At 43.9% G+C, this 27,768-nt stretch overlaps 1 protein-coding gene across 2 annotated transcripts; it reads left to right on the forward strand.

The window, feature by feature from the left end:
- Positions 1-237: 237 nt before the first annotated feature.
- INCENP (inner centromere protein) lies at positions 238-26,493 on the forward strand. Of its 2 annotated transcripts, none has more exons than XM_073657996.1 (18): positions 238-399; positions 4,262-4,406; positions 4,893-5,003; positions 5,120-5,889; positions 5,971-6,019; positions 8,147-8,171; positions 9,871-9,991; positions 10,392-10,425; positions 11,000-11,117; positions 11,697-11,843; positions 12,856-12,965; positions 13,074-13,194; positions 13,362-13,484; positions 13,595-13,770; positions 13,858-13,987; positions 14,067-14,234; positions 25,845-26,001; positions 26,102-26,493. In XM_073657996.1, the coding sequence occupies exons 2-18, from the start codon at positions 4,270-4,272 to the stop codon at positions 26,314-26,316; spliced, it is 2,712 nt and encodes a 903-aa protein (XP_073514097.1). In that variant the 5' UTR covers positions 238-399; positions 4,262-4,269; the 3' UTR covers positions 26,317-26,493. The 2 variants fall into 2 exon arrangements, with proteins under 2 accessions (XP_073514097.1, XP_073514098.1); XM_073657997.1 differs by having other exon boundaries at positions 241-399; positions 13,876-13,987.
- Positions 26,494-27,768: the final 1,275 nt, after the last annotated feature.

The raw sequence follows: 27,768 nt of genomic DNA on the forward strand, positions 1-27,768 counted from the left end.
GTCACACTGTATAATAGCCTACAGCCCATACAGAGCTCAGCCTCAGCTATGTACATGCCATAACCTGCAGGAAGCTGTGCTGTGGACGTGCGCCCCCTTGGGACAGGCGCTGACTAGAACAATTCCGCACGCCTGCGCACAACACGAGCAAAACGTTGAGTGACGCTCCATGATCACGTGACTGGCGCGCATTCCTCTTACGACGTTCTAACTCCACACTGCGCGACTCTATGGCTCCCTAGCTCCTCCTACTGACGTCACGGCACCTCCGACCACAGCCGTTAGGATTTGAACTATTTGAACGGTTTGAGCGGGAGAGGAGGGAGCGTTTGCAGCGCCGGGGAGGCAGGGACACGGGAAGAGATAAGCGTGTGACGCGGGACACCGGGCCCGGGAGAGGTGAGCGGCGGCGGCGGCGGCGGCAGTTCTGTTATCGCCTCATGTGGCGGAAAGTAGAAAGTTTCTTTCCGTAGTGTTTATTCTGCGCAGAGCCGCGGTGCTCGGACGAGTGCGACTCGTATAACGCTCCGTGTCTGAGGTGAGGTGCCAGTGTGCCGCTGTGTGTGTACGAGGAGGCATGGGCACCGTCGTATACCGCTGTGAGACTGGGTGCAGCGCACACCGTGCGTTTCTGTGGTGTTTATCATCTATATGTCTCGGTGACATAATCCCTCTGCAGTGTAACACGTCCCCTTTAAATCTTCCATCTCCTCAGTATGTTTATACCATGGATGTGACAATCAAATGTTTCTCTGTGAACGGTGGGAGATGTAAACAATATATTTAGATTCAGAAATATTTTTTGTTGTACTTCTTGGACCCCTGATCCTGCAGTTGTTGCACTATGTACTGCTGTACTGTAGACATGAAGTGAAGTTGAGGTTCTCCTATGAGGCCACTAGTCCTGGCGCCCATGATCACAGGTGCTGCCCTTCCATCCTGAGGCGTGAACGCTGGGGTACAGGCACAAAAGCTGCCAAACCATTTAAAGGGAACCTCGCCATGTTTTTGCTACCTCCTCTGAGAGCAGCATGGTGTAGAGACCCTGATTCCAGCGATGTCACTTACTGAGTTGATTGTTGCACTTTTGATAATCCAGGGCTGTGGAATCTGTAAAAATACTCCGACTCCTAAAATATATAATAAATTGGGTACAGTAGTTCAATGCAGTTTGTGGGGAATATTTTTTTCATAAGAATTCGGGAAAGTTATGAAATGTCCTATAAATGTCTGACCTATTCCTGATCTAAGGGTCTAGACTTTTATCTGAGATGAATCTGTACTACAGTAAATTTATTACTTAAACATGAGCCATGTATGAGGGAGTCGGAGTCCGTGTCATGGAAATTGAGCAGTTGGAGGTTTGGCTTACCAACTCCACAGCCCTGTTTTATCTGCAGCGGTTCTGTGAATGTTGAGCGTTGTACACCTTTCTGTGTACACTGTGCATAGGCAGAAAGCTGTCCTGGAATATGGAGGACTGCCTGGCAGCAGGTTTATTAGTCTTCTAGTGATAAGTGATTTTATCAGCTGATTATCAAAACGGTAACACTGTTAAACAGCAGAAATCGTGTTGATTCTGGCACTGCAGTTAGGAGCAGATGCCGGTTGTGTAACACAGCTGGCATCTGCCACACATGGAGCAGCGTGAACCAGCTCCTTAGGGTGCTTTTACATTTTGGTCTGTGTCGCTGTCTGGGCATACTACCGAAATCCCCCTCAAAATGGGGTCCGGGTGTATGTGCCGACGGGGCCATAGACTGTAAAGATGCAGAAAGAGCAACCGTGCACTCTGACAAGCATCATTTTTGGGAGTGTACACCTAGAGAAGGCGGACACTCAGACATAGTAGGCTGCATCTGAGTTTCTCTTATTTATTTATATGAGCAAAGGGGGGGTGAGATCCTACTCTATTGATAACGCATTCATGGGATTTACTCCTCTGTGTGTGTATATTATATTTTTTTTTTTTTGTTTTGTTTCCCCCACTGACATAAATGTTGTGTGATGTTTAGCATGTCAATTATGACATGACTAGTATTTGTTGCTGGCCATTATGTATGTTATCCTTTGTGTGTTTGTTTAGGGATAGGTGAGGGACAGCCTCCGAGGAGCGGGGACACCAATCCGCATTGTTAGGGTGAAAACACTCCTCTGTCAGGTAGGGAGAGTCACTTTATTAGGGCCGTTTGGGGCAAGGCTGACTGCATAATTTACTACCCTTACTATCCCTCATATGGTGCTTCTATTGATATGTGTAGTTATGTTTTGTCCCATTTGTACTACTGAGTACACTTTTAAGGGTAATTATTAAAAGTTAACTCTTATTGGGTATATGTTCTTCTTTGTTTGGTTTACATAATTTATTGTTATACACACGGTCCACAAAACGTCCATGTGACACGTACCGGTGCCCTCAAGGTTCCCTGCCAGCTCTGTGATCAGCACCAGCATGGATCATGATGAGGGTAGTAGTGTACTGTGTTCCCACCTGTAAAATTAAGAATAAAATAATGAAATCATTATACTCACCTCTCCTAGGTGTCACCCGTTGTCATCCATGCGACCGCTGTTGCAGAGAAGCCGGGGAGAATGAGCTGTTCCGGAGATGCGCTCAGTGAGTGACAGGACACCGCTCCGGAGAATGAGCCACTCCGGAGCGGGTCATTCTCCCCGGCTTCTCTGCAGCAGCGATCGCATGTATGACAGCCGGGGACACCTAGGAGAGTTGAGTATAAGGATTTTATTTTCTTAATTTTACAGGTGTGGACACAGAGTACACTACTATTACCCTCATCATGGTCCCTGCTGGTGCTCATCACAGCGCCGGCAGGGAACCATGATGAGGGCATCGTTCAGCACCCAGAGCTGATTCCCAGTCGCCCATCTGTGTGATCCAGATGCGGTACACGGATGCCACACGTACGGGGCAAGGATATCTCCAGAACCGTTTTTTTTCTTCGGTACCGGAAATATCCGGATGTGTGAAACCGACCTTATACTTACTTACCAGCTGCCGTCTTCATCTGTTCCTGGCTCTGCTCCAGTTAGTCCCCAGCAGTTTATGACCTGCTGGGCAATTCGTAAGTCACAACTCAATGCAAGTCTATGAGAGCTAGAACGAGGGCCTCGTAGACTTGCATTGAGAGCTTGTAACCGTCAGTCACAAGATGACGGAGCGGTGAGCAGTGCTCACTTGTCATAACCACATGAGAGCTGCTGGAACTGCGCCGGCAAGGTAGGCGAGTATAGGTGTTTTCATTTTATCAGCATCAAACATTCAGATCAAGAAGGGGTTGTCCTAGTAATGAACAACCCCTTTAAATATCAGAACATCATTCAGATTGTTTTACAGGTCTATGGTAGACTTTTTCCTTTTTGTGCTGATACTTGTTTAGTAAAGCCACACAAGTGACTATTGGAGTATAAGATTATTTTCTATTACCTACTATTGTTTTACAAACCTCCTGAAATTAGCCCGTGGTTATTTATGAACGGTTCATGTGTCCCTATGTCTGTTTCACTATACTTGCACTAACTGTGCGAACAGAAGAGAACTGCGTACTCTGGTTGACTTCAGCATTTCCTGATTTGACAGGTTGTGAGTTTTGTTTTGTTTTTTTTTACCTCATTCTCATTGGAAAAACTGTCAAAGTGGCCATAGCAGTACAGTAAGATCCCAGTCCTCTTCCTTGTACAGCTCTGTACTTTTTAGCAGTGGCTGCAGGGTATTAGGGCTTTAGGGCTCAGTTCTGTTAACTTGAATGGGACAAAGCTGTAGTAATTTGTGATGCAAGGCACTGGCATTACTAAAAGTATGGATCTGTGCCTGATAATAAAGTGGACTTGTAATCCTGGGGCATCATAGCCTCTTAAAACATCTTATTTGGTAGATTTAACGGAGAGCAAAACCTCCAACGATCTAATATTGTCAACCTATCTTAAAGGGACTTTCAGCACTGAATGACTGTTCAAACTAAGCCTTTGGCCGTGCTGTGAAGCCACATCATTTTATATACACCTTCCCACCTTCTTGTTTTCCCCTCAATCTCCACCTCCTCTTCTTTGACAGCTCTGGCTTCATAGTGCTAGAGAAGGGTGGAGATAGAAGGAAGGTGTATATAAATGATTGGCTGTGCCTGTGAAGGTCACTCTGGGTTGACAGTCCCTTTTAGTGATGGTTTTCTTTTCCCATTAGGCATAACGTTGGCCTGTAGAATGCTATAGTAATGTTTAATACAGCTATATTCTCTCTGTACAGGTGCCACCATGAACGATCCGGAGAGCTTGTCACAGCTTCTGCAGGTTTGTGCCCGCAAAACAGAAGACTTTGTACGTCTTATAGACACAAAGCACATGGTATGGCTCGTGGAAATAGAAGAGGCAGCTAAAAGGATGTTCAGCAGGTGAGTTTTACTGTGTGGAATCAAAGTAACTCAGACTAGTTTGTGAACCTCGTTTAGAGCAAATATTGGGGTGCTCATACACCTAGTGGTAGCATATTACACACAGTTTCCTTGTCATTGCTGTTTTTCTATGCACATTTCACCATGCGAATGATTTGAGCATACAGTCGACCACCACTTTGTGCACAGATGTTCTAAATTTGCTTCTTTACAGGCCCAAAAACCTGCAGTAGGCTTATAGATGGCGGCAACACTACCAATTAATGACTAATGCCATGTATTAATAAGTGACCATAGAGAGATAGTTTCCCAGGTTTACTGGAGCAAAGCCCTAAAATTGGTGTAATCTTGCATGGTGATTATTTTCAATGTTAGATCAGTGATTTTATGCGTATGGTTTACGTTCTCTACTTTTCTCACTGCTGTAATTAAAAATGGAAAACAAGTGGTAGATGTTTTCTAAATGTTTGCCATTTCCTCCATCAGTGATTTCACTGCTGAACCAGAGCTAATGCCAAAAACGCCATCTCAGAAGAGACGTAGAAAGAAGAGAACGTCAGTTGTGCCAGATGAAACTAGAGACTCTAATGGTCGCAGGTAATGTCAGCAATGTCACAGGAAGCAGATTTACATAATGAATCATTATAGTATAGAGATCTTTGTGTTTCATGAGCAATTTATTTTTGTATTTTTAATACTTTTTCCTTCTTCAGGATATCCAGGAGAAAAAGCGGTGTCAGCTGGAGCACATCCATACGCAGAATGTCTTCTCGACAAATTATTAAACCACTTGATGCATCCATTCAGGAAGAGACTGAACAGCAGCCCAAGAGAATGACAAGAGCCAAGGCACAAGCTAGCATGATGTGTGTGCCGGGAGCTGAGCAACCACTAGAACAACTGTCATCAAATGTACCGAACAGATTTTTGCAAGTGCAGATTAGTGCTGAGGAACGTCGTAGTGCAGAGATGCAGCTCTCAGCGTTGACAGAGTCAGACTCTGTGGAGAAAAATCTTGCCTTAGAAACTGTGGTCCCGACCTCATCTGCACCACTTATTCCAATAGCTCACCCAGCCATTGCTGATGAGCCTTCAGTGCCTGCCACTCCTGAGAAGAATAGTCGCACTGCAGCCAAATTAAAGATTGCCGACAGCTCTACACCTAAAACACAAGTGGCTGTTATAGAGTCGATGGATCTCAAACTTGAATGTGCTCAGCCTGTCTCACAAGCTGCCAAGGAGCTATCATTGGAATTGTCAAACTACAGTGTGACACCCACAGGGTCAAAATCTGACCGCCGGTCTGTCCGCCGCAGTATTGTTGGACGGAAATCGACCAGCTGCCAAGCATCTCTGGCTAACCAGTACTCTCTCGCTAGCAAGCGTGAAAATATGACCAGAGCAGCTGTGCGCAAATCCATCCGCCGATCGATTTCACAGAAGAAGGCTTCAGAGATGTCATCGTCTTCTAGCTATAAGAGCTGTAAGTGCCCCATGTGCTGATACATTTACCGTTAATTACCCTGTAGGTTGTTAGTTACATAATTTTGTTTTGCTCTTCCAGATCAGAGTTCTATTGAAGTAGTGGATGAAGAAGTCACTGTGAAACTTGGGTAGGAGCAATTCCTCTTAACTCCTTTCATTTATTTACATTTCTAGATTATGAAGCATAAGGGTATGTGCACACGATGCAGAAATGAAGCCGAAAATTTCTGCATCATTTCTGCATCTCCCTGGCAGAAAAAACGCATGCAGATTGTGCATGCGTTTTTCCTGCAGAATACATGCGGATCCACATGCAGATTGACATGCGTTTCCGCATGCAGATTGACAAGCGCTTTCCAGGCGATTTTAGCATCACCTGGAAAGTGCTTGACAACTAGGTCACACTATATAAATCCATGCAAACAGCATGGATTTATATAGTGTGACCCGAGAGAGTGTATATACTTACCTCTGATGGCCCGCGCTGTCCTGCTTTACAAAGTTCCCGGCTGCCGGCAACTTTGAATTGAAAGACCTGCCGACGTCAGCGTCACGTGACCCGTCACATGACTCTGACGTCACCGCAGGTCCTACAACTCACTGCAAGTGCCGGGAACCAAGCGGGAGCGCTGCGCGGGCCGACAGAAGGTAAGAATACATTTATTTTTTATTTTATTCTTTTTTTACAGCTTTTTTAATGGTACCTGGGTGTGGATGAGACTCTCCTCTCCTCCACACCCGGGTACCATCCGCACATTAGAACGCACCAATTACGCAAGTACAAATGCTGTCTTGCGGAATTGGCGCGTTCTAATGCAAGTCAATGGCGGCGAAATCGCCGCGTTTCCGCAGAATTAATTGACATGCTGCGGATTTTTGTGCACAGCACATGCGGATTTCCATTGGGGAACATTGCTTCCCTTCTACCATGCGTTTTTCATGCGTTTCCGCGGCGTTTACGCAACTGCAAAAACGCCGCGGAAACGCATGAAATACGCATCGTGTGAACTCAGCCTAACAGTTCTCTAGTGACGAGACAACATATCCTGTAATGTGACATGAAGGGCCTGACTCAATACTGCATATCCCCACCCACCCACTTGGGCCTAATTCATCAAATGTATTTCTTTTTCTTTCTTGAACTGTGCTCCAGTCTGCTCACCTGAGTGACTTTGAGTCAGGTTCTTGCTGCAATTTATTCACCATTTAACGAAAGGTGCAATGTTTTGTGCTAAAAAGTTGCATAATAGGTTGGAGACAACAATAAACACCATTCTTGACTTTATGCAAAATTCTTGAACTATTTTGAAGATCTTGATAGAAAAGAACTTCAACAAATACCACAAGACAAAAATGTTCTCTACAGTGTAGTGTACTTCTTCTAAATTATGATGCTATGTTTCCAAGCACTGCCGTAAAAAGCTACAAAGAATAGACATAATGCAGAGCAATGTCAAAATGACTTGATGTTCATGTTCCATCTTTTATCACTACTTTTTAACTGGTTCAGATTTCGAATGCAGTTAAAAATAGTGTATTCATTGCTTGGGCGCCTTCCACTTGGTAGCTGCTTGCTGTTTTAAAGTTTAATTCACAAAAATGCTGCTGCAAAGGTGACAAAAGAAACACCACCGGCGTCTTAAGTGTCATCACCTTGGAAAACTCGGATACACCTGCATCTAGAAGACGCCCTGTGCGCATACCCTGCTGTTGAAAGCCTTAAACTTGGCATTTATAAACAAGTAACCTATGTTCACACATTGTATTTTATTCAGCGTTTGTTTTTGTTTTTTTCTGCTGCAAAACCTGATCTCTTGCCTGGAGGTTTGTGCAGGATTTTTCTTGCTTTTTTTAGCTGCTATTTTTTTTTTTTTTTTAACTGTCCTTTTTGTCTCTTAATGCATGTACATAAAGCTGTAAAATGCAGCTGAAAATTTGCATAAAAAACGCAATGTGTGAACATAACAGCATCTGATCATTATTAGGCTATTTTAACACCTTGACATAAAGAGAAATTTCTGTTGAAGTGACACTTGTGTAACAAAACTAATCTTTATTACTGTGGTATATATTGCTCAGTTAGCAGTGATTTTAAAAAGAAAAAAAATACTTGTTTTTAAAAGAAGTTAACCCTACAAACAATCACACTGGTCCTACTAGGGGGTATAATGGACTCTGTAGTTTAATTTACACTTTGCATATATTACAGAATTATTTTTTCCTGACTTTTCTTATTTTAATTAATTCTTTCACAGATCAAAGACTACTGAACCTGTTAAGGTAAGGAAGAAGCTGTTTATGTAGCACTAGCAGCCCGAGTTCAGAAACAAATGCGTTTCAGAAGCTAGAAAAGTGTGCTCTACATAAAAACAAACTCAAATTACCCATGTCTGTTCACTTTCAGACTTTTTACACGATAAACAACAACTAATTAATAAATTAGTAAATGGCATTACGGAAGTGTTTATTTGCTCTGGCTTTAATAAAAGCAAGGGCAAATAGGTGCAGTGTATAATATACAAAGCACCCTGGCCACATGCGAATGAAAAAAATTTCTGTGTTTTATGCTAAAGAATTAATTTGGCTGCTTTGCTTTCTAGCACATGCATTATTGTAAGATGGAAATCCCTTAATAAAACTTCACATTTCTGGAACCACTTCCAATTAAAAAACAAACAAACTACATTTCTGGATTCCCCGCATTTAAATATGTATTTCATAAGCAGGTTGATTCTCTGTTGTAGCATTAAATTTTGAGTTAATCAGAAAAGAACAGATCAGTAGAAGCTGTGTTGGTAACGGCAGAGTCAGAGTACCTTATATACTCGAGTATAAGCCAAGGCACCTAATTTTACTACAAAAAACTGAGCACTTATTGACTTTAGTATAAGCCTAGGGTGGGAAATGCAGCAGCTACTTGTAAATTTCCCCATCCTGGTATGCATGGCACTCATCATCCCCCAATCACTCCACACATGAAAAAAAAAATAAACACTCCTACTCACCTCTGCTCCAGCGCTGCATCTTGTTCTGTCAGCAGCTTATGCCAGCATCTGAGCGGCGCATGATATCACTGTTATGCACCCTCAGACACCGAGGTGAGCTGTGGGGATGTTCACTCCTCTCCACGCCTGGACTATGGGCGTGGAGAGGAGTGAATATCCATGTTCTTTAGTAGCGGGCACAGTGCAGCTGCTGACATTGTGTACCCGCTATTAAAGTGAATATTCACTCTTCTCCACACCCATGGGAGTGGAGAAGAGTGAAAATTCATGCACTCTAATAGCGGGCACGGAGGATCGCTGAGCTGTGGCGCTGCTGACAGTGTGTGCCTGCTATTAAATAAATGAATATTCACCCCTCTCCACGTGCTTTCAGCGCAAAAAATGTGCTGAAAAATGTCTGCTTATACTTGAGTATATATGGTAAATCGGACTCGCCTCAACATTAAGCTCTTTATATAGTAAGATATGCTTGGGTGTTTAGGTCAGTGGACCTATATGATATGTGGTTTACACTGGAAACCACAACACTTTGCCAAATTGGTTGCACAAAGGATGTGTGACTGAGTCTTCACAACATTGTAGATTCCTCCTTATGCAACTGTGAACTGAGTCGACTTATATAATGGTACGGAGTAATAGCCATAGTTAATCATTTAAGGCCCAGATTCTTCAAAGAATTTTGGCATAAATGCTTTGAATAGAGGCAAAATGTTTCCACAGCTCAGTTTTGTGCAAAAAGCCCAAGACTTTGGTAAACACCAAAACATATTGCCCTAAATTTCCCATTAACAAAGTATGTGTCACACAAAATCTCAATCACTGGGATATCTTTTAATATTCCAGAGTTGGTCCCACGTAGTGACACATCAGATTTGAAAATTTTTTTCCTCGTCACCTGTGCTGTAAACCTGAGCATTGTTTTAATTATTTTCCAGATTTTTTACCTTACCAAGTACAATATTGTTGCTTTCCAGGCTCCTGAAGACCCTAGACATTCTCTGCGTACAAGGGCTTTTAACAAGATTACCATCAGCAACCAGCCTGACACTGAGTCAGAACGGATGGTGACTGGACAGTCGATGACCTTGAGTACTGGTTAGTTTTATGTACCTCCAGTTATCTAAATGACTATAGTGGACAATAATTGTTCTAAATCACTTCCATGGAAGATTCAGTTTGCTTATATGTAAGCACTCCTGCATCCTGTTAGTAGTGTAGTGCTATAAAATGTTTGTTACAAGCAGAAAATCTTTTATTAAGGAGATTCAACAAAAGTAAAAAACAAACAATGCAACGTATGCTACTGCAGAAGAGTTAAGCACACTTGGCTGAGCATTCCTATAATTAAGTTTTTGGCCAATTTATAGAATTCAGAAATTACTTTTTTTTTTTTTTTTTTTAATCCAATGAAACAAACTGATTTATAAACGTAGTTATCCCAGCCCAGAGGATGTTTATCATAAACTTGAATAACATTTCTTTCTGACATCTACAGAGACTGATCCTGATGTGGATGATCAAACTTTAAGGTAATAAAATAATGACATTCTAGTAGAATGAGATATTGACTGCTTAAAAGTTGCTATGGTAAGGATGAATGTATACATGCAGCGCGCTGTGAGGATTGTCCGGTGTCAGTGCCGGGAATAGCAGCCACATGACAGCAGGTATGTGATATGCATACTCCTGGCCAGAATCTGGCTAGACTGTTTCTGGCTCTCAATGCAAGAGTATTGCATGAGGCCATAAACAGTCTAGTTGGAATCTGGCCGGGAGTATGCATATCACATACCTGCTGTCATGTGACTGCTATTCCCGGCACTGACATTAGGGCACTGTGAGGATTGGCAAGTCTACAGTCACACAGAGTGATTGTAGACTTGTCATTTTAGACCAGACGACTCATTTAAGCTATGCTGTGTTATAATTTAAAAAAATACAAAATTTGCGAGCGGTGGGAAAAATTGTGTATTGTTGTGCAAATATCTAATTTATTTGCCAAGATCCCTCTTAAACCTTCTGGATGTTTGCAAGTTGGCAAAAAAAAAAATCTGGTGTACTGTAATTTTGATAAAGGGTAATAATTGTATATTCTTGTTGCAGACGCAAGAGCTATAAACGTGCTGTGGATGAGCTGTCTGATGATGACCAATCTATTGATGAGCCAGTGAATTCACCTCCAAGGAAGAAAACTCCTTCTCCCCCATGTCCTCCTAGCAAAGTAAGTAGACCGCCCATTACAAGTTGTTGGGTTGTAGTTAAAGGGGTTTTCCCGTTCAGTATAATGGGGCTAAATTGATCCTTCAAGTAAAGAATATGGTTGCAATATAGTCCACTTTTTATCCATATACTTTTACTCAATATTGTCCACATTACTTATAAATATGGTTGCTGTGGTTAATGTCCATCTGCAGCAATGGGATGGCAGTCCTGTTTCAAAACCAGGCTTGCTAAATTTGGTGCTTCTACTCATGTGCAGGCTAACTTATTAAATTGCCCATATAGTCTCTGGAAATCGACGAGCACTCTGGGTATCTGTTTATTGGGTACTGGAGATGATGCTGTGGAATTGTGGTTTGCATCAGCACATTGCACAGCCCTCCTTCTATTCTACATAGTAATATTGAAGTACAATTTTTTTTGACGGCGGGATGTAAAATTTTATATAAAAACTGTTTAATAAAGCGTCCTACGATTATTTATTTTTTTACAAAATATTTAAGGGGACTTAGTCTTTTAAGCTTAATTTGAGTAATGGAAAAAAAAAAACCCTCCTTTTACTCAGTTTCTTATGTTTTAGGTTATAAAACCGCCTCCTCATATGAGGACTTTCCTGCATACAGTACAAAAAAATCAACTGCTAATGATGACTCCAGGATCTATTGGGAAAAGTTTAATCGCAAAAACTTTTATAAAGCGCAACACTCCCCTCAAAGTGGACTCCAAGGTATGTGGGATTTCACATTGCGTTGAAAAATTGTTGACTTGCACTTAAAACCATCAACAATGTGATGTATGCTTCTCATATAATACAAAAAGAGGAGCCAGGGCAAAGTCTTGTCAAGCACCCACAGTGTTCAGGAGTCTGTGTCCCCTGAAATTGAGTTGGTCTGTAGGAAAATTGTGCTGTAATATTTAGGAAAAGATTGTAGAAAGCATATTAGCCCATCAGTATCTGTTAGCAGACTCATGCTAGACATGAAATGGTGACAAGCTCCCTCATTTCATTGCATTGTTTCTCAAGCAGTGATGGGTTTGTGAAAACTTTGTCTCTGGTCAAATCACTAGAGCAGTGGCCACAAATGAAGTGTTCTGCCTGGAGCTGCTCACTTCTGTAACTGCAGAGGTGCAGGGAGCTCTTGGTCACTGTACTAAGTGGCTGTGATCACTCACCTTCCACCTGAACGGACAGTTAGCTCTGCATTATAAGCCTACAGTGCAGGCTGTCACTGTGCCAGGGAACGCTCACTACATAGAAAGCGCTGATCGTTACTGCACCACCCTGATGACTTGGTGCAAGTGGCTGTGGAGCGAGTAAAACTTAGTCACATATCTGCAAGTTGTTGTTTCTGAAGGTGACAGGTTCCCTCCAAAAACTAGTACTTTTGGTCCTATAAAGTGCCTCACCCATTTAGAGTGTGTATGTTGTGGTTTTTTTTTGGGTTGAGGGGTTGTTTCTTTTATTAGGTGATTGGCCCTGTTTTTGTTTGACATAGCAAATTACCATATAACACCCTTTTTTTTTTTTTTTTTTTTTTTCCCCCCGCCTCTCCCCCTTTGCCATATTCAGACAGAAGTAAGTGCTTAAGTTCTTAAAGGTGGTCACCGGTGTGAGATTAGTTTTGTTTCAGGGTGAAGGGGGTGTGCTGATGACTCACAAGGCCTGGTGCAGGTGTTATGACTTTATTTTGAGGCATGTTTAAGGTGTAAGTAATGACATCCCTCTTGCATATTCCTAGGAAAAGGAGCGCCAACGCCTGGAAGCACTCCGCAAGAAAGAGGAGGCTGAGCTTCAGCGCAAGCAGAAAATTGAGGAGGGCAAGAAACGTAAACAGGAGGAACTAAAACTGTGAGTAATTCTAAGCAACTTATTGTTTTAGTACACTAGTATTTCTAGTATAATGGAACCCCTCTGTTACTTTGGTTAAAATCCTCTTTTTAAATATATACTTTATAGGAGGAGAGAAGAGCGTCAGCGTAAGGTCCTGCAGGCTCGGGAGAGAGTGGAACTGTTAGAGGAAGAGAAAAAGAAGAAAATAGAGCAGAAATTTGCTCAAATAGACGAGAAGAGTGAAAAGGTAAATGTTATTTAAAAAGTCATCCAATCTAATCTTCAAGTCTTATAGAAAAGCCAACAAAAAATGTTTCTATCTGTTCATAAATGTATTAACATTTCTCCCCAGTCTGAAATATATTTCAATCTGCACATTAAGTGTTCAGTGCCTTAATTTATTCTAACTTACAGGTGAAAGAGGACCGTTTGGCTGAGGAGAAGGCTAAAAAGAAACTAACAGCAAAAAAAGTGGAGGAGGTAGAGAGCAGGAGGCGCCAGGACGAGGAAGTCCGGAAAAACAAAGCTAAACTGCTGGTGTGTTTGATTGTAAAAATAATAGCCGATCATTGAAAACAGATTTTCCTGATGTTTATAATCTTTGTAGCAGCAATTGATCTGTATACTTACTGTTACTCGTGTTGTAGGAGGAAGAAGAACGTAGACACCAGGAACAAGTGCAGAAAAAGAGGGAAGAGGAGGAACAGGAAAGACAAAGAAAGCTTGCAGAGGCCAAAAAACTTGCTGATATGCGACAAGCAGAATTGGAACGTGAAAAACAACTTGCAGTTGAAAAGGAGCAAGAGCGTCTAAGGGCTGAAAAGTGAGTGGCAGCTCTGCCACCTCCCAGTTCCTGTCACAGCTGAGACGATTTTTGCTTAGTAACATAACGTTTTTTCTGTTTGTTCCGGGGGGGGTTTTTGTACAGAGAAAGGGAACGCTTAGAAAGAGAGCGAGCACTTCAGTTACAGAGGGAACTAGAGCGAGCTGCACAGGAGAAGGAGCAACAGCGCAGAGAAGCAGAGGAACGTAAGAAGAAGGTGTGCATACTATTGAGACAGCCTTTTCCACTTTTTCCTCTTATGTCTCCAAACCTAAAGTAATTGTTTTTGATTTAAGGAGCAGCAAGAACGGTTGGAGCAAGAGCGCAAAGAAAGATTACGTAAAGAAGTAGAGGCCAAAAAAGTTAAAGACCTGGAAGCTCAGAGACTGCGTGAAGAGCAGGAGAAAATTGCAAAGGGGAAACAGGCTGTTGCCCCTCCGCTGAATGTCACTGTGGATATACAGGTATGGGTTGAATATAATGGTGCCTTCTGTCCTCTAATAAACTTGTCAAGTGGTAAATCTGCAGTTGGCTTTCAAATGAGATTAAACTCCGCTACTTTTATTTAATTGAGTCGGCTCACCGGAATCCAGTCTGTAAATCCTCTGTCCAGAGATCCTCTCAGGGAGTCGCCCTGGCATGGGTCGGTGCAATGAAGAGAAAAGAGGAAAATCTCCAGCATAGGATAAAGTTAAAACATAGTAATTTATTGAGTCCAAGATAAAAAAAAAAAAAAAAAAAAAGTGGTCATCCGAGAAATTTCAGCATCACATCAATCTGCTCCAGTGAGGAACTACATCAGTCAAATGGATGCTTTTCAACTCAGACGAGTCTTATTCGTGATCTATAGTCAAAAAGAGGCAACTTGCATATATAGGGTTAGTAGGCCACCATCCAGAAACAGGTGCACTCATTAGTGAATGAAATAACAAGCTGTCTAAATGGGAGGAAAAGGGTTAAAATCAGCAACACAGCTAGCAGGCAATGTGAGGAATGTGAGCTCCATAAGAAAAGAAAACTGATAAAAACAATCCTCAGAAAACCAACTCATGAATTAACTAACATCAATTGTACTGTAGAATTAAATCCTGGCGAGTGTTTAAGCCATAAGGGATACGGGTTTGTAATTTAAAAATCCAAAAACTCTCTCTATTCAGATTTTTTTTTCCTGAGGTCACAACCTCTGTTAGTTAATTCATGAGTTGGTTTTCTGGCATTGGCACCGATTTTTAATGAAACAAAAGCTTGTTAGTGATGCACATTGCACAACGCAATGGGGGCAGTTTAGATAATACACAGGACATGACAGGGTCCCTTTAATTGCACATCTCCAAGGGGGCAGAATGTCGTGTACATGTGAGGTTTGCTAGGAGCCAGCGGTAACATCGTTCTTGCAAATTGTCACTCTCACCCACAGGGGGTGTGCTTCCCCAATTGAAAGTGTGTTGGAGGGGGGGTAATTTTAATTTTGTTTATTTAGCAATTGCTAAGCAACAAAAAGTGGCTGATTAGAATGCTGGAAAAAGGCGCGATACAGTCGTGGTTTGGGGAGAGGGGGAGGTGGCAAGTGCGGATGTTGGGATCCCTTTTAAACCATTAACGACCGCCGATATGCCTTTTCACAACGATCATTAACCCCTTCACCCCCAGGCCTTTTTCAGTGTTCGTTTTTTTTTCCTTCTCCTTCCCAGAGCCATAACTTTTTTTTTTTTTTTTTTGGGTCAATACGGCCGTGTGAGGGCTTATTTTTTGCGAGACAAGTTGTACTTTTGAATGACACGATTAGTTTTACCATATCGTGTACTGGAAAACAGAGGGGAAAAAATTCCAAGTGTGGTGAAATTGCAAAAAAAGTGCAATTCCAGTTTTTTTAGTTTTTTGGGGTGTTTTTACCACGTTCATTATATGGTAAAACTCACCTGCCATTCTGATTGTTCAGGTCAATAAGAGTTCGTAGATGCCAAAAATGTATAGGTTCTTTTTTTAAGTGGTGAAAAAAATCCAAAGTTTGTTAAAGTCACCATTTTCCGAGACTTGCAGTGTCTCTATTTTTCAGGATCTGGGGACGGGTGAGGGCTTATCTTTTGCGCGACAAAATGACTTTTTCATTGATACCATTTTGGGCTAAATACGATGTTTTTGATCCCATGTTATTGCAATGTTGCAGCGACCAAAAAAATGAAATTCTAGCGGTTTTCTTTGATCATCGTCTTTTACCGATCCGGTTAATTCTTTCTATATATTGGTAGATCGGGCGGTTCTGAAGGCGGCAATACCAAATATGTGTATATTTTGTTTGTTTTATCTTGAATGGGGCGAAGGAGGGTGACTTTTAAACTTTTATTTATTTTTTTTTTTTTACTTTTCACTTGCTTCAATAGTCTCCATGCTCATTTGTTATGAGCGCCAGCCGCTGGGCGGCGCTCATGGCATCCCTGCAATGACAACCGCAGGGGTCTCCTGTAGACCCCGGGTTGTGATGGCAACCTGTGGTCATGTGACACGGGTGCTGACAGGCAGGACTTGTGCATCCTTCCGCCGTGGCCATGTTAAATGCCGCTGTCAAAGTTTGACAGCAGCATTTAACATGTTAACAGCTGTGGGTGGATCGCAATTTCACCCACGGCTGTTAGGGGCACATGACAGCTGATCAGATCAGCTGTCATGTCACCGGAAAGGTGATGGCTCATCGCCTGAGGCCACACCAAGTGGCAGACCAGACATGTGCCGTACGTGTACGGCACATGTCGGAAAGGGGGTAAGGGTACTTATTCCTCAGTGCCAATGTTTAGCAGTTCTGAGGAATAACAGTGAAGCGTTTTTTCTGGTCCCCGATCACGTGATCGCCGTTGTTCAGTGAATAACGACTATCACGAAAAGTGTGCCTGTGGTTACAATTACTTCTCCTTTGACATATGAAGCCCTCAAGCCACCCTGGATCTCCTGATCCGCCCAACCCCCCCCCCCCCCCCCCCGTCATCCTCCTGGGGGAAAAAAATAAGGAAATCAAATTTTCCTTTGTCTTCTCCTTAGTTAGATCTTGGCTATGAGCCTCTTTAACCCTTTTGGCGAGCATGCTCGGGTGCTCGCCGAGTATTTTTCAGTGATCATCATTTCATTCATTGTCGCTGCGCCTGCAAGTGTCACGGCTGTTGGACAGCTATGACACATGCAGAGATTGCCTGTTCAACACAATGGAGTATCGGCGTTCTCAGGAGAAATTGCACTACAAATTTTGTGGTCCCTTTTCTCTCGTTACCCATGTGAAAATAAAATTGGGGTCTGAAGTAAAATTTTAAGGAAAAACTTAAAGTTCATTCTTTTCTTCCACGTTGCTTCAGTTCCTGTGACGCACCTGAAGTTTTAATAAACTTTTTGCATGTGGTTTTGAGCACCTTGAGGGGTGCAGTTTTTAGAATGGAGTCACTTTGGGGTATTTTCTTTCATAGACCCCTCCGTCACTTCAAATGTGATGTGACATATCTCTGATTTTAAGGGCATAAGAATTCAAACTTTAAAAATTGCGCTATTTAAAATTTTCTCCAAATTTCCATTTACTCTGTCGCCTCATTGGGGGACTCAAGACCTTGGGTGTTATGCTGCTGTCCACTAGGAGGCGACACTATGCATAATCTGAAAAAGATTAACTGTGGCTCCTCCCCTGCAGTATACACCCCTGGACGGCATCAGCCATCTTCAGTTTTTGCTTAGTGTTGCAAGGAGGCACACCTCAGACCTTCACTCGTCCCTCGCTTCAGCACGGGATTACAGATGAAGAAAAGAGGGTCTCTTAAGAGACCCCCGGCATGGCTCCTTCCTCTGCCCCCTACTATGGGGTGCACAGTTGAAGTTGAGATGGCGTAGCCACCATGCTGCTCCTTCTCCGGCCCCTCAGGTCAGGCTCGAAGTTGAGAACCCCCCTCCTTCCCCAATTCCCTCGGTCTTGGTTCAAAGTTGAGGCGAGGAAAAAAGCCCTCTGACGGTGACAGCAGCACCCTCCCTAATCTCCCCCTGGGGGTATTAGATTGAGACACCATCAGGTAGGGCCTGGACTTCAGCATCTGCAGCTGTTACCAGCCAGCACACCGCAGCCGAGGACCAGCAGCAATACAGGTTCCCCGGACTACCGCGCCGGCCTGGAGCCCTTTTGGGCATAGAAAATAAATGTAGACCGCGGCTTCGGCCTAGCCGAAGCTACCGCCCATTCTCCGGCCCGCCCCCCGGATGACTATTTTGACACTCTGCGGTGTCACACAGGGGGCTGATCTAGGCTGCAGGGCGCGCATCTCCATAGAAACTGCCGCCCTTGCAGTGCTCCGCCCCCCTTCTCCTTCACCTCAGGATACAGGAGAAGAGTTAAGGCGGCCATTACTGCTGCAGGACATTCACAGGCCAGCCAGGTCTCCGGGGAGGCACAGGACCAGGCTTTTTCAGCGCTGCTCACAGGGGCACATTGGTGGGGTAAGTTCTCAGCTTGAGTTACCCCACAGCTGTGAATTTTTTAATACTCTGTATCATCCTCTGCACAGTTAGCCCCCCTGCATAGCCACTCCAGGTGCACTATGCCGGGCTCAAAGTCTAAGAAAACCAGGCAGGACTGCTTTTCCACAGTGGTGAGAAGCCTGCAGTAATGCTCTTCCCAGCGGCATATCCGCATTGCAAGGATTGTACGCAGACTACTGTGCCAGAGTCCCAAGCAGCCCCTTCTACCCTTCAGTGGAATGGGCCACTCAAATGTCACAATCTATGACACAGTTCATAGATAACATGACCGACAATTGATTCAGGCTCTGCAAAGTCATACCTCTGCTAGACTACCCAGCAAAGGAAAAGTCTGACTCAGCCACATACTGATCCAGGTCAGGGTCAGGACGCAAGCGCACCCATAGGTCACGCTCATCTGCGTCATCACACAGCACACGGTCATCCCTGTCTAGGGACAGATACCGGAGTCCCAGGTCATCTAGACAGTCCCCTACCAGGGACAGGGATTATATTTCTCCGCACCGTTCCCCGTCCAGAGAAATACTCCATTCTGATTCACCTAGGAGACACCTTTGTGACACACAGGAGTCAGAAGATTCCGACTCAGACAAAGAAACTGATGGATCCCTAACTCTAAGCCCACCTAACAATACAGCGCTAGTTGAGGACATAATCTCGTCCATACATCGGGTGCTGGATATCTCTGATCCGACCCTGGACGCACCACAAGATAACATTTTATTTGAAGGAGCCCTGAAGCTGCCTAAGTTTTTCTTGAATCATTCAGAGTTTAAAATCTATCCTCAAAGAATGGACAGACCCACCAGCAGTGGACCCCCCCAGTCTCCTGGCTGGCAGCACAGACACTTCTTTCACTGCCAGATAGCTCAACCCTCAGGGATGCAGCAGACCGGCAGGTAGAAAGTATGGCTCGTTCACTTTGCGAAATCACAGGAGCCTCCCTAGCTCCCGTGTTCGCTTCAGTCTGGGCAGCCAAGACCATACTGGCTTGGGCAAAAAATCTACAAACTGACCTCCAAGCTTCTGCCCCTGAACTGTCGGAACAAGCCGTTCAAATGCAAATTGTGGCAGATTACATGCTTCATGCAGCTCTGGATTCTGCAAGAGGTGCAGCGGGGGCAATATCTCACGCCATCACTATTCGGCGTATCCTTTGGCTGCGTGAATGGAAAGCGGACGCAGCCTCTAAGAAGTCCCTCACGCAGCTTCCATAGCTCAGCGGTCGGCTTTTTGGTGAAAGGTTGGACACAATGATATCCAACGCCACTGGGGGTAAGAGTACCTCTCTTCCCCAACTGAAACCCAAACGCAATTATAACAAGTGTAACCAAGCTAGATTCCGATCCTTTCGGAACTCTTCCGGCTGGTCCGTCTCGGCCAGCACAAAATAACAGCCGCTTCACACGCAGGGCAGACTCGAGATGGACACAAAAGTCGGACAAGACCTGGCAGTCAAATGCAGGCCAATCAAAAAGAGGGAAATCCAAAAATTTCTCCTCATCATGACTCACGGACTCAAAAAGACACTCCACCTGTAGGCGGCCGACTTTTACTCTTTCATTAAGTTTGGCTACCTATTACAGAAGACAGGTGGGTCAGGGAACTAGTATCTTCAGAATACTTAATAAAATGTACTTCCAACTCACCAAACAGATTCCTTATATCTGTTCCCCCAAAACCGCCAGAAAAAGCTTTTCACCAAGCGGTCTCCTCACTCCTTCAAGCACTTGTCATAATATGTGTCCCAACAGCCGACCGCTCTCAGGGGTTCTACTCCAATCTATTCGTAGTCTCCAAGAAAGGAGGGGTGGGGCACGGCCCATACTAGATCTAAGACAGCTCAACAAATATGTGAGAGTACGTCACTTCCGTATGGAGTCTCTTCGTTCCATCATCGCATCCATGGAAAAAGGAGAATATAGACATAAAAGATGCATACCTGCATATACCGATTGCACCTGCCCATCAGAGATTTCTCAGGTTCGCAATCGACCAGGGCCACTACCAGTTCGTGGCTCTCCCGTTCGGACTCGCCACGACCCCCAGAGTGTTTACCAAAGTCATGGCAGCCACCATGCACGTCCTACACTCCGGAGGCATAGTGGTCATTCCATATCTAGACTATCTCCTCGTCAAGGCTCCCACCTTCAGAAGGACTGCGAGCTCAGGGTCTCAATCACGATAGACACTGAGTCGCCTGGGCTGGTTAGTCAACCTACAAAAGTCGTCACCAGTCTGACATTCCTGAGAATGCTAAATACCTCCAGTGGTCTAATACTCCTTCCCAAGGACAAGGCTCTGCCTCTCCGTTTAGGAGTTCGCACCCTTCTCAGCAAACCCCCTCGATCTCCGGTTTGCCATGAGAGTCCTTGGCAGGATGGTGGCGGCAATAGAAGCGGTTCCATTTGCCCAAATTCACCTCAGACCTCTCCAATTAGACATTCTCAAGTCATGGGACAGGAACCCTTCTTCCCTCGACAGGAAGTTCCAGCTGACGTTGTCAACCAGGAAGTCCCTTCACTGGTGGCTCAACCGGTCCTCTAACAAAAGGGAAATGCTTTCTCCCAGGTCAATGGAAGGTCCTGACCACAGACGCAAGCCTGACGGGTTGGGGTGCAGTACACCTACACCACAGAGCACAGGGCAAGTGGTCCCCAGAGGAAGCAACCTTGCCCATCAACATCCTGGAGATTCGTGCCATCCTCCTGGCGTTGAGAGCCTTCCATCACTTACTGGCAGCCTCTCACATCAGAGTACAATTGGACAATGCCACGGCCGTGGCATATGTCAATCACCAAGGGGGAACCTGCAGTGCCAGAGCGATGCAAGAAGTGACACGCAACATAGGTTCAAAGGGCGGGATAGTTAGATCCTTTAGGACTATATCCAGGTTGGAACCATGATGGGCTGCCTTGGACATATTCTATAGGCTGCTGTCATGAACCTCCTTATCCACCGGTGGTCAGCCAGGTTTTGGTCAAAGAATGAGCTTAGAGCAGAGACCTGGACTTTCAGGGTGCTGGGTTTTAACCCTTTAGATAGACCATCCTGTAAAAAGTCCAATATCCTGGCAATATCAGGATGAAAAGGATCGATGGGAGTAGATCCATTCCATGTAGAGCAGGTCTTCCATATTTTTAAATAGATGGCATTAGTGACCTGTTTCCTGCTTTTCTGCAGGGTGTCTGTTACATCAGAAAGACCTTTTGCTTTCAGGATTAGGGCCTCAGAAGCCAGGCATAAGCTGTGGAGAGCCTGATGAAATATCGGACCTTGATGGAGTAGATTTTGGTCCGGAGGCAGGATAAATGGGCCTTCTGGGTTCAGAGCCTCAAACCAACTTCTCTTTGGCCATAGAGGGGCGATCAGACTGGTCCTGACCTTTTCGACTCTGATTTTTTTATTTTTTTTTGCAAGGTACTCTACAGTAATGGAATTGGGGGGAATGCGCGTAGGCCAACCTGAAGTTCCATGGGTGAGAAAACGCATTTACCCTTGTATGTGTTTCCCTGGGGTCTATGGAGAAATATCGATTCACCTTTGTATTCTGTCGATTTGCAAACAGGTCTACATCTGGAAGTCCCCCCCCGTCCCCCCCCATTTCCTGGTTATTAGTTGAAACATCCTTGAACTGAGGCTCCATTCCCCAGGATTTATTTCTGCCCTGCTCAGGAAGTCTGCCTGAATGTTGTCGGCTCTTTTCAAATGAAGGGCTGATAGACAGGAGGTGATGTTCTGCCCAGCAAAAAAATTCTTGTTGAGACTTCTCGTAGGCTTCTGAACCTAGTACTACCCTGATGACAAAGATGGGCCACCGTTGACGCGAGTTCCCTGGAGAATAGGATCTGCTGCCTTCAGGGCCTCCTCTACTGCTTTCAGTTCTCAGAAATTTGAGGATTGGCCATCCATCTCTTTGGGCCACATGCCTTGGAAGGTTTTTTGGGATATGACTGCTCCCCAACCTCTTTTGCTGGCGTCCGTTGTTAGAGAAGATCGGGTGCTGAATCCAAGCAATCCCCTTGGTCAAATTTCCTGGGTTGTGCCACCAGTTGAGAGATGCCTTCACATGGTGGGAAAGAGATTTTTTTTTTTATTTGAGAATCTCTGGAGACCTGTCCCAGCAGAGAAGGATAAAATTTTGAAGGGCTCTTGTATGAGCCTGGGCCCAGGGAACTGCCTGAATGCATGCTGTCATTGACCCCACGACTGACATGGCGAACCTTTATGGATACAATCTTCTGGCTCTTTAGTATCTGGGACCTTGATCTCACATTTAACTGTTTGGATGCTGGTAGTAAGGACCTCTGATTTTGGGAATCGAAGAGGATTCCTAAGAAGACCTTTTTGAGATGATGGCGTAAGGTCTGATTTTTCTCGATTTTACGATCCAGCCCAAGAATTCCAGGGTCTGTAGGACTGACTGAAGTTGGTCTCTCAGAACGGGAGCAGAAGGAAATCGTGCAGATATTTTCTTTCCTGATAAGTTCCACTACTTCTGCCATAATTTTTGTAAAGGTTCGGGGGGCTGAGGAGATGCCGAGTGGAAGGACCCTGAACTGAAAATGGCATACTGAATGATTTAGTGAGACAGCAAAACCCCAGATAACGCTGGTAATATGCGTCTCTTAGGCCATGACAAAGTTTTTCCCGATCAGAGGAACCGTGGATTTTACGGACTCCATTTTGAACCTTTGGTAGAGAATGTATTGATTCAGGTTGATAATAGCCTGGTGGGTTCCCTTTTTTTTTTTTTTTTTTTTTTTTTTTTTTTTTTTTTTACCAGGAACAACCTCGAGTAATGGCCCTTGCGCTGTTCTGCTTCTGCGACAGGAGCAATTACCGCTGAAGATAGCATCAGTTGAAGTTCCGACGTTAGAACTGTGGAGTTTTGCTGACGGGAGTGATGTTATTTCCAGTCTTTGAGGAGGAAAGGAGGAAAAATTTACTTTTATTCCTGACCTGACCCAGTCTAGGATCTTGCAGTTTGGCGTTATTTTTTCCCATTGCCTGAAGAATCCTGAGATTGTCTCCCACCTGTCTGGTGTCATTGGGACTGGAAAAATGTTTTTTTGCCCTTCCACCTTTTGGGATAGCTCCAGCGACCCGATTTACCCCTTCCTCTGTAAGATGGATTTTGTGTTTTGATGGGGATGAAATGGCCTCTTTTTGGGTGTGTTTTGGTTCTGGAAGGGATTTCTTTTTATACTTTCTCCAATAAATTTTCCAGTGCTGGACCAAATGCGTATTTGCCTTTTTGAAGGGTATGGAGCATAACTTGGTCTTCGATAGGATGTCACCACTCCACATCTTTAACCATAGTGCCCTTCTTGCCGTATTAAAGAGAACCGAAGTTCTTGCTGCAATCCGGACAGATTCAGCAGAGGCGTCTGCCAGGAATCCTGCTGCTTTCTGTAAGAGGGGTAGTGAGGCCAGAAGATCTTCTCTGGAGGTACCACTCTGGATATGATCTTTTAATTGATGTAACCAGCGGAACAAGGTTCTTGTGACACAGGTGGAGGCGACGTTCGCTCTCAGGGCAGCAGCCGATGTCTCCCATGACTTCCTCAGTAAACTGTCCATTTTTCGTTCAAGTGGATCCTTAAGCTGAGAGGAGTCTTCAAAGGGTAGGGTAGTCTTTTTCGCTACCCTGGCCACCTGAATGTCTACTTTAGGTATCTCTGTCCAGCATTTAGAGATGTCCTCGTCTAAGGGAAAACTATTAGTGATGAGCGAGTATGATTTGTTAACCCTTTCGCCGAGTATACTCGGCCGTGCACCAAGTATTTACAGCGTGCTCGGGCTTTAAGTTTTCGTCACTCCATGAACATGATTTGCGACTGACAGATTTAATACATGTGAGGAATGCTGGGGAAAAAAAGGCATTCCTCACATGTATTAAATCTGTCAAACAGTCACAAATCATGTTCACGGAGTGATTAAAACTTAAAGCCCGAGCACGCTGTAAATACTCTGTGCTCGGCCGAGCATACTCGGCGGAAGGGTTAACAAAACATACTCGCTCATCACTAAAAACGATCCTTTAGGTCAGATGGGATGTTCAGCTTCTTTTCTGGAAATTCCCATTCATCCAGAATTAAATTCTGGACGTTGTCATGAATGGAGAACACCATCTTTTTCTTTGATCTTAATCCCCCAAACATCTCATCTCATCTTGGATTGTACATGGCATTTTCTCTTCAACACCCATTGCGTTTCTGACGGCAAGTAAAAGTTCTTCTATGTCATCAGAAGAGAAGAATTTCCTATCTTCCTGATCAGTATTGATGGAGTGGCTTTGCCTTCCTCCAACCATTCCTTCGGGGCTGAATTTTCTGAGTCTGAGGAATCTTCTGGGGTGTACTTCCTCTTTTTGGATACTGAGGGACCCCCAAAAAAGATTGGATCTCCTGACGCACCATTCCTCTGACTTCATCCATTAAGGAGGGTTGTTCCTCAGGGATCATTTTCTCTGTACACGGCTGACATAGGGCCCTTTTTGTGGGCGGGTGGGAGGTTTTTTTTATTGCAAATGGCACATATACAACTTGCAGGTTTTTCTTTTGATTTTGGTGCAGGATCTTTGTCACCCTAAAAAAAAGCTAGGGGAAGACATAAGGATGGATCCTGCACCAAGACGGACCTACCCTTACCAGACATACTCACTGGGTTAGGGTTTGCGCTGGGCTCTGCAGAAGCTTTAGGGGCACACACATCCATCATTAGAACCTCAGTCCTACCTTATGGAGCCTTCCATCTGGGTCCTATTTGTACAGGAAACCGAAATCCAGTGCCTTTCTTATCCAATAGGATGAGGCCCCCGCTCTCCTGACATCAGGTCTAGCCATTCTTTTTTTTTTTTTTTTCTTTTGTAAATTTTCAAATTTCCCGCTAAAATGGCGGTTTGTTCCACCGTGGAACGCAACCCCATTGCAATGCCAGTGCGCGGCACTTCCTGTATGCGCTCTATGCTGCTGGAGAGGCTCTAGAGGAGCGCGGTAGCAGGGAGATAAGGGGTGGGTGGGGGCTGAGTAGAGAGACATTTGCCGTCTCGCGTCACAATCACCATCCAGCGTTGCCAAAGGCGCCGGAGGATGGTGCGGTCCCGCCGGTAAGCGAGAGCAGCATGGAGGAAGACACAGGGTGATCATTCCACGGCTGCCCGGCTAAGGTATGGGAAACTGCTCGCCGGCCACGGCCCCCAAGAAGGAAACCTCTTCATCCCATTAGGGACAGGAAAACACTGAGGATGGAGGGAAGGGGAGGACTATTTAACCTCTTGTGTTTCCTGTCCCCAATTGGGATGGGGAGGCAACCTCCTGTTTGGTGCTGTCGTGGAGGGGATTAGAGAAAAGTCTCCGAATCGGTGGGATCCGTTGAAGCGTTCCAGAGTTATTACCTCATAAAGTGACCGTGGTCAGAATTGTAAAATTTAGCTGTCACTAAGGGGTTACAATTGTTTTGGACAAAGCACATCGTCCATATGGCTGATCAGCATTTAATAGCACTGCAGCAAAAGTAGGTAAATCTATAGCAATATTAGTTCCTGTAACACATTTGTATCCTCACAGAACTCTCCTGCCTGTGAATCGTATGAAATGACTCCAAAGAGCTACAAACCTCCCTCTGTTAAAGCCTGCACTGACGACTATGGCATGGACTTGAATAGTGATGATTCCACAGATGATGAAAGTAAACCTCGCAAGCCTATTCCATCCTGGGCTTCTGGTGAGTGTGGTTTGGTCACAGTAGGTCTAGAGCGTGTGTAGTGTACCTATTGTGTTTTAATCTTACACTTTTTTTTTTTTTTTTTTTTAACCACCCACAGGAACCCAACTTGCTCAAGCAATGTGTCAGCAGTACTACAATCCTACAGATGTGGACAAATTCTATGGCATCATTGACAGCCCAAAATTAGAAGACCTGTTTTATAAGAGCAAGCCGAGATATTACAAGCGCACTAGTTCGGCAGTATGGCACTCTCCTCCATTAAGCAGCAACAGGCACCATCTAGCTGTGGGCTACGGACTAAAGAAATACTGAGCTAGGGAACTGCAGGCTTACAGGCCCACAACCCAAACTACTCCACGCTGCTCTTGAACTTGTCTGGCCGAATGTCAATTTTATCTGTTTTATATATTTTTTGTAACTGGCTATCTTATATGTGTATGGTAGAGACGTCTCGTTTTAAAAATAAAGATTCTTTAAGGATTAGTACAATTTCTGCATTTAATGAATGATAGGTTGATTTATTTTTTTTTTTTTATCTTGGGCAATGTTCAGATTGCTAGTGTATGGCAGACCTACTCTTCACTGTGCATTAAGAAAAAAATAATTTTGTGCAGATCTGTAAGAAAAAGTATTAAATCTTGTACATATTCCATGTATTGGGTGCTGGTCACGTGGCTCTGGCACTGTTGAAAATTTCAGTCATGCAACTTTCATTATGTTTAAACCTTTGCCTTTGGTTTAGTAGTTAAATCAGTGGTATGTATTCCTTTTATTTAAATAAATCCATAAAAGTCAAGCTGTATAAAAATGGATTGCTTGCAAGTCTTTCTGCCAGGTCTGTGCGACCCTCTGTTACATTGCATATTGCCATGTAGATTTATGCGGATCCCGTCTGAGTCCCTGAAAAGCTGGATTCAGACGGAGCCATAGACTGCAATGACGCAAGCCAAGTTCAAACTGTTTGAATTTTTTTTTTTTTTTTTTTTAGTTTAAAAATATATATGTATATTAAGCTAAAAGACTGATACTAATTCATTTTTATCTTTATTTTATGGCTATATGTATACATTTTCCCATTGTGCACATGTTTTGTAGCAGCTGTCATTTATCCTCAGCTGCTGTTAACTGCTTTCAGAGAGATACTTTATTGCAACTACAACCCTAGAAGTCAACAAGTCCTCTCCAGCCTACAGGTTTATATGGGAAACCTACTCTATAACCAGTGCACCCAGAAGTGTCTATTATCTGGGCTCAGTCCTTCTCGGCCCTTATCGACATGTTCGTCAGTTGACAAATGGTAAGGTTTTATTATTTAGAGGATAGGACTGTCCCAAGTATGGTCACGGTGATGGGATGGCATTTATTTATTTATTTTTTTATAAAAGGTATGTTAACTAAGCACCCTATATTTTCATGCAATATTGCTGTTTATTTATTTCTATTCCAGTTCATCTCTTCAGGTGTTTTCGTGTCTGTGAATTTTGTGCTGTGCAGTATCACAGACCATTATTCGTTAGTATGTTGGATCTGTGTTTCATCCGTAATGTTCACAGATTGAAATAAATAAATAAATTGCAGAGCTTCTCCTAGTCATTGCAATGTTAATTACAGACAGTGCATTGATTAAATCTTGCTTTTCACACACCCATAAAATTGTAGGGTTAACTTTTGATTCAGGACTTGGATCAAAAATTGACGTGTCTTATATTTTGCGGACCAATCGGTCAACAAGAAACATGGACATATGAAAAGCCCCCATAGAAT

Source organism: Phyllobates terribilis, unplaced genomic scaffold (assembly GCF_046119375.1).
Source record: "Phyllobates terribilis strain yellow unplaced genomic scaffold, ASM4611937v1 Scaffold_13__5_contigs__length_258822181, whole genome shotgun sequence".
Classification (NCBI taxonomy): domain Eukaryota; kingdom Metazoa; phylum Chordata; class Amphibia; order Anura; family Dendrobatidae; genus Phyllobates; species Phyllobates terribilis.

Coding starts and splice junctions, on each gene's coding strand:
- INCENP (XM_073657996.1), top strand. CDS start 4,270: ATGAACGATCCGGAGAGCTTGTCACAGCTTCTGCAGGTTTGTGCCCGC. Junction 9,992..10,391: donor GTCGATGACCTTGAGTACTG/GTTAGTTTTATG, acceptor TGACATCTACAG/AGACTGATCCTGATGTGGAT. Junction 26,002..26,101: donor TATTCCATCCTGGGCTTCTG/GTGAGTGTGGTT, acceptor AACCACCCACAG/GAACCCAACTTGCTCAAGCA.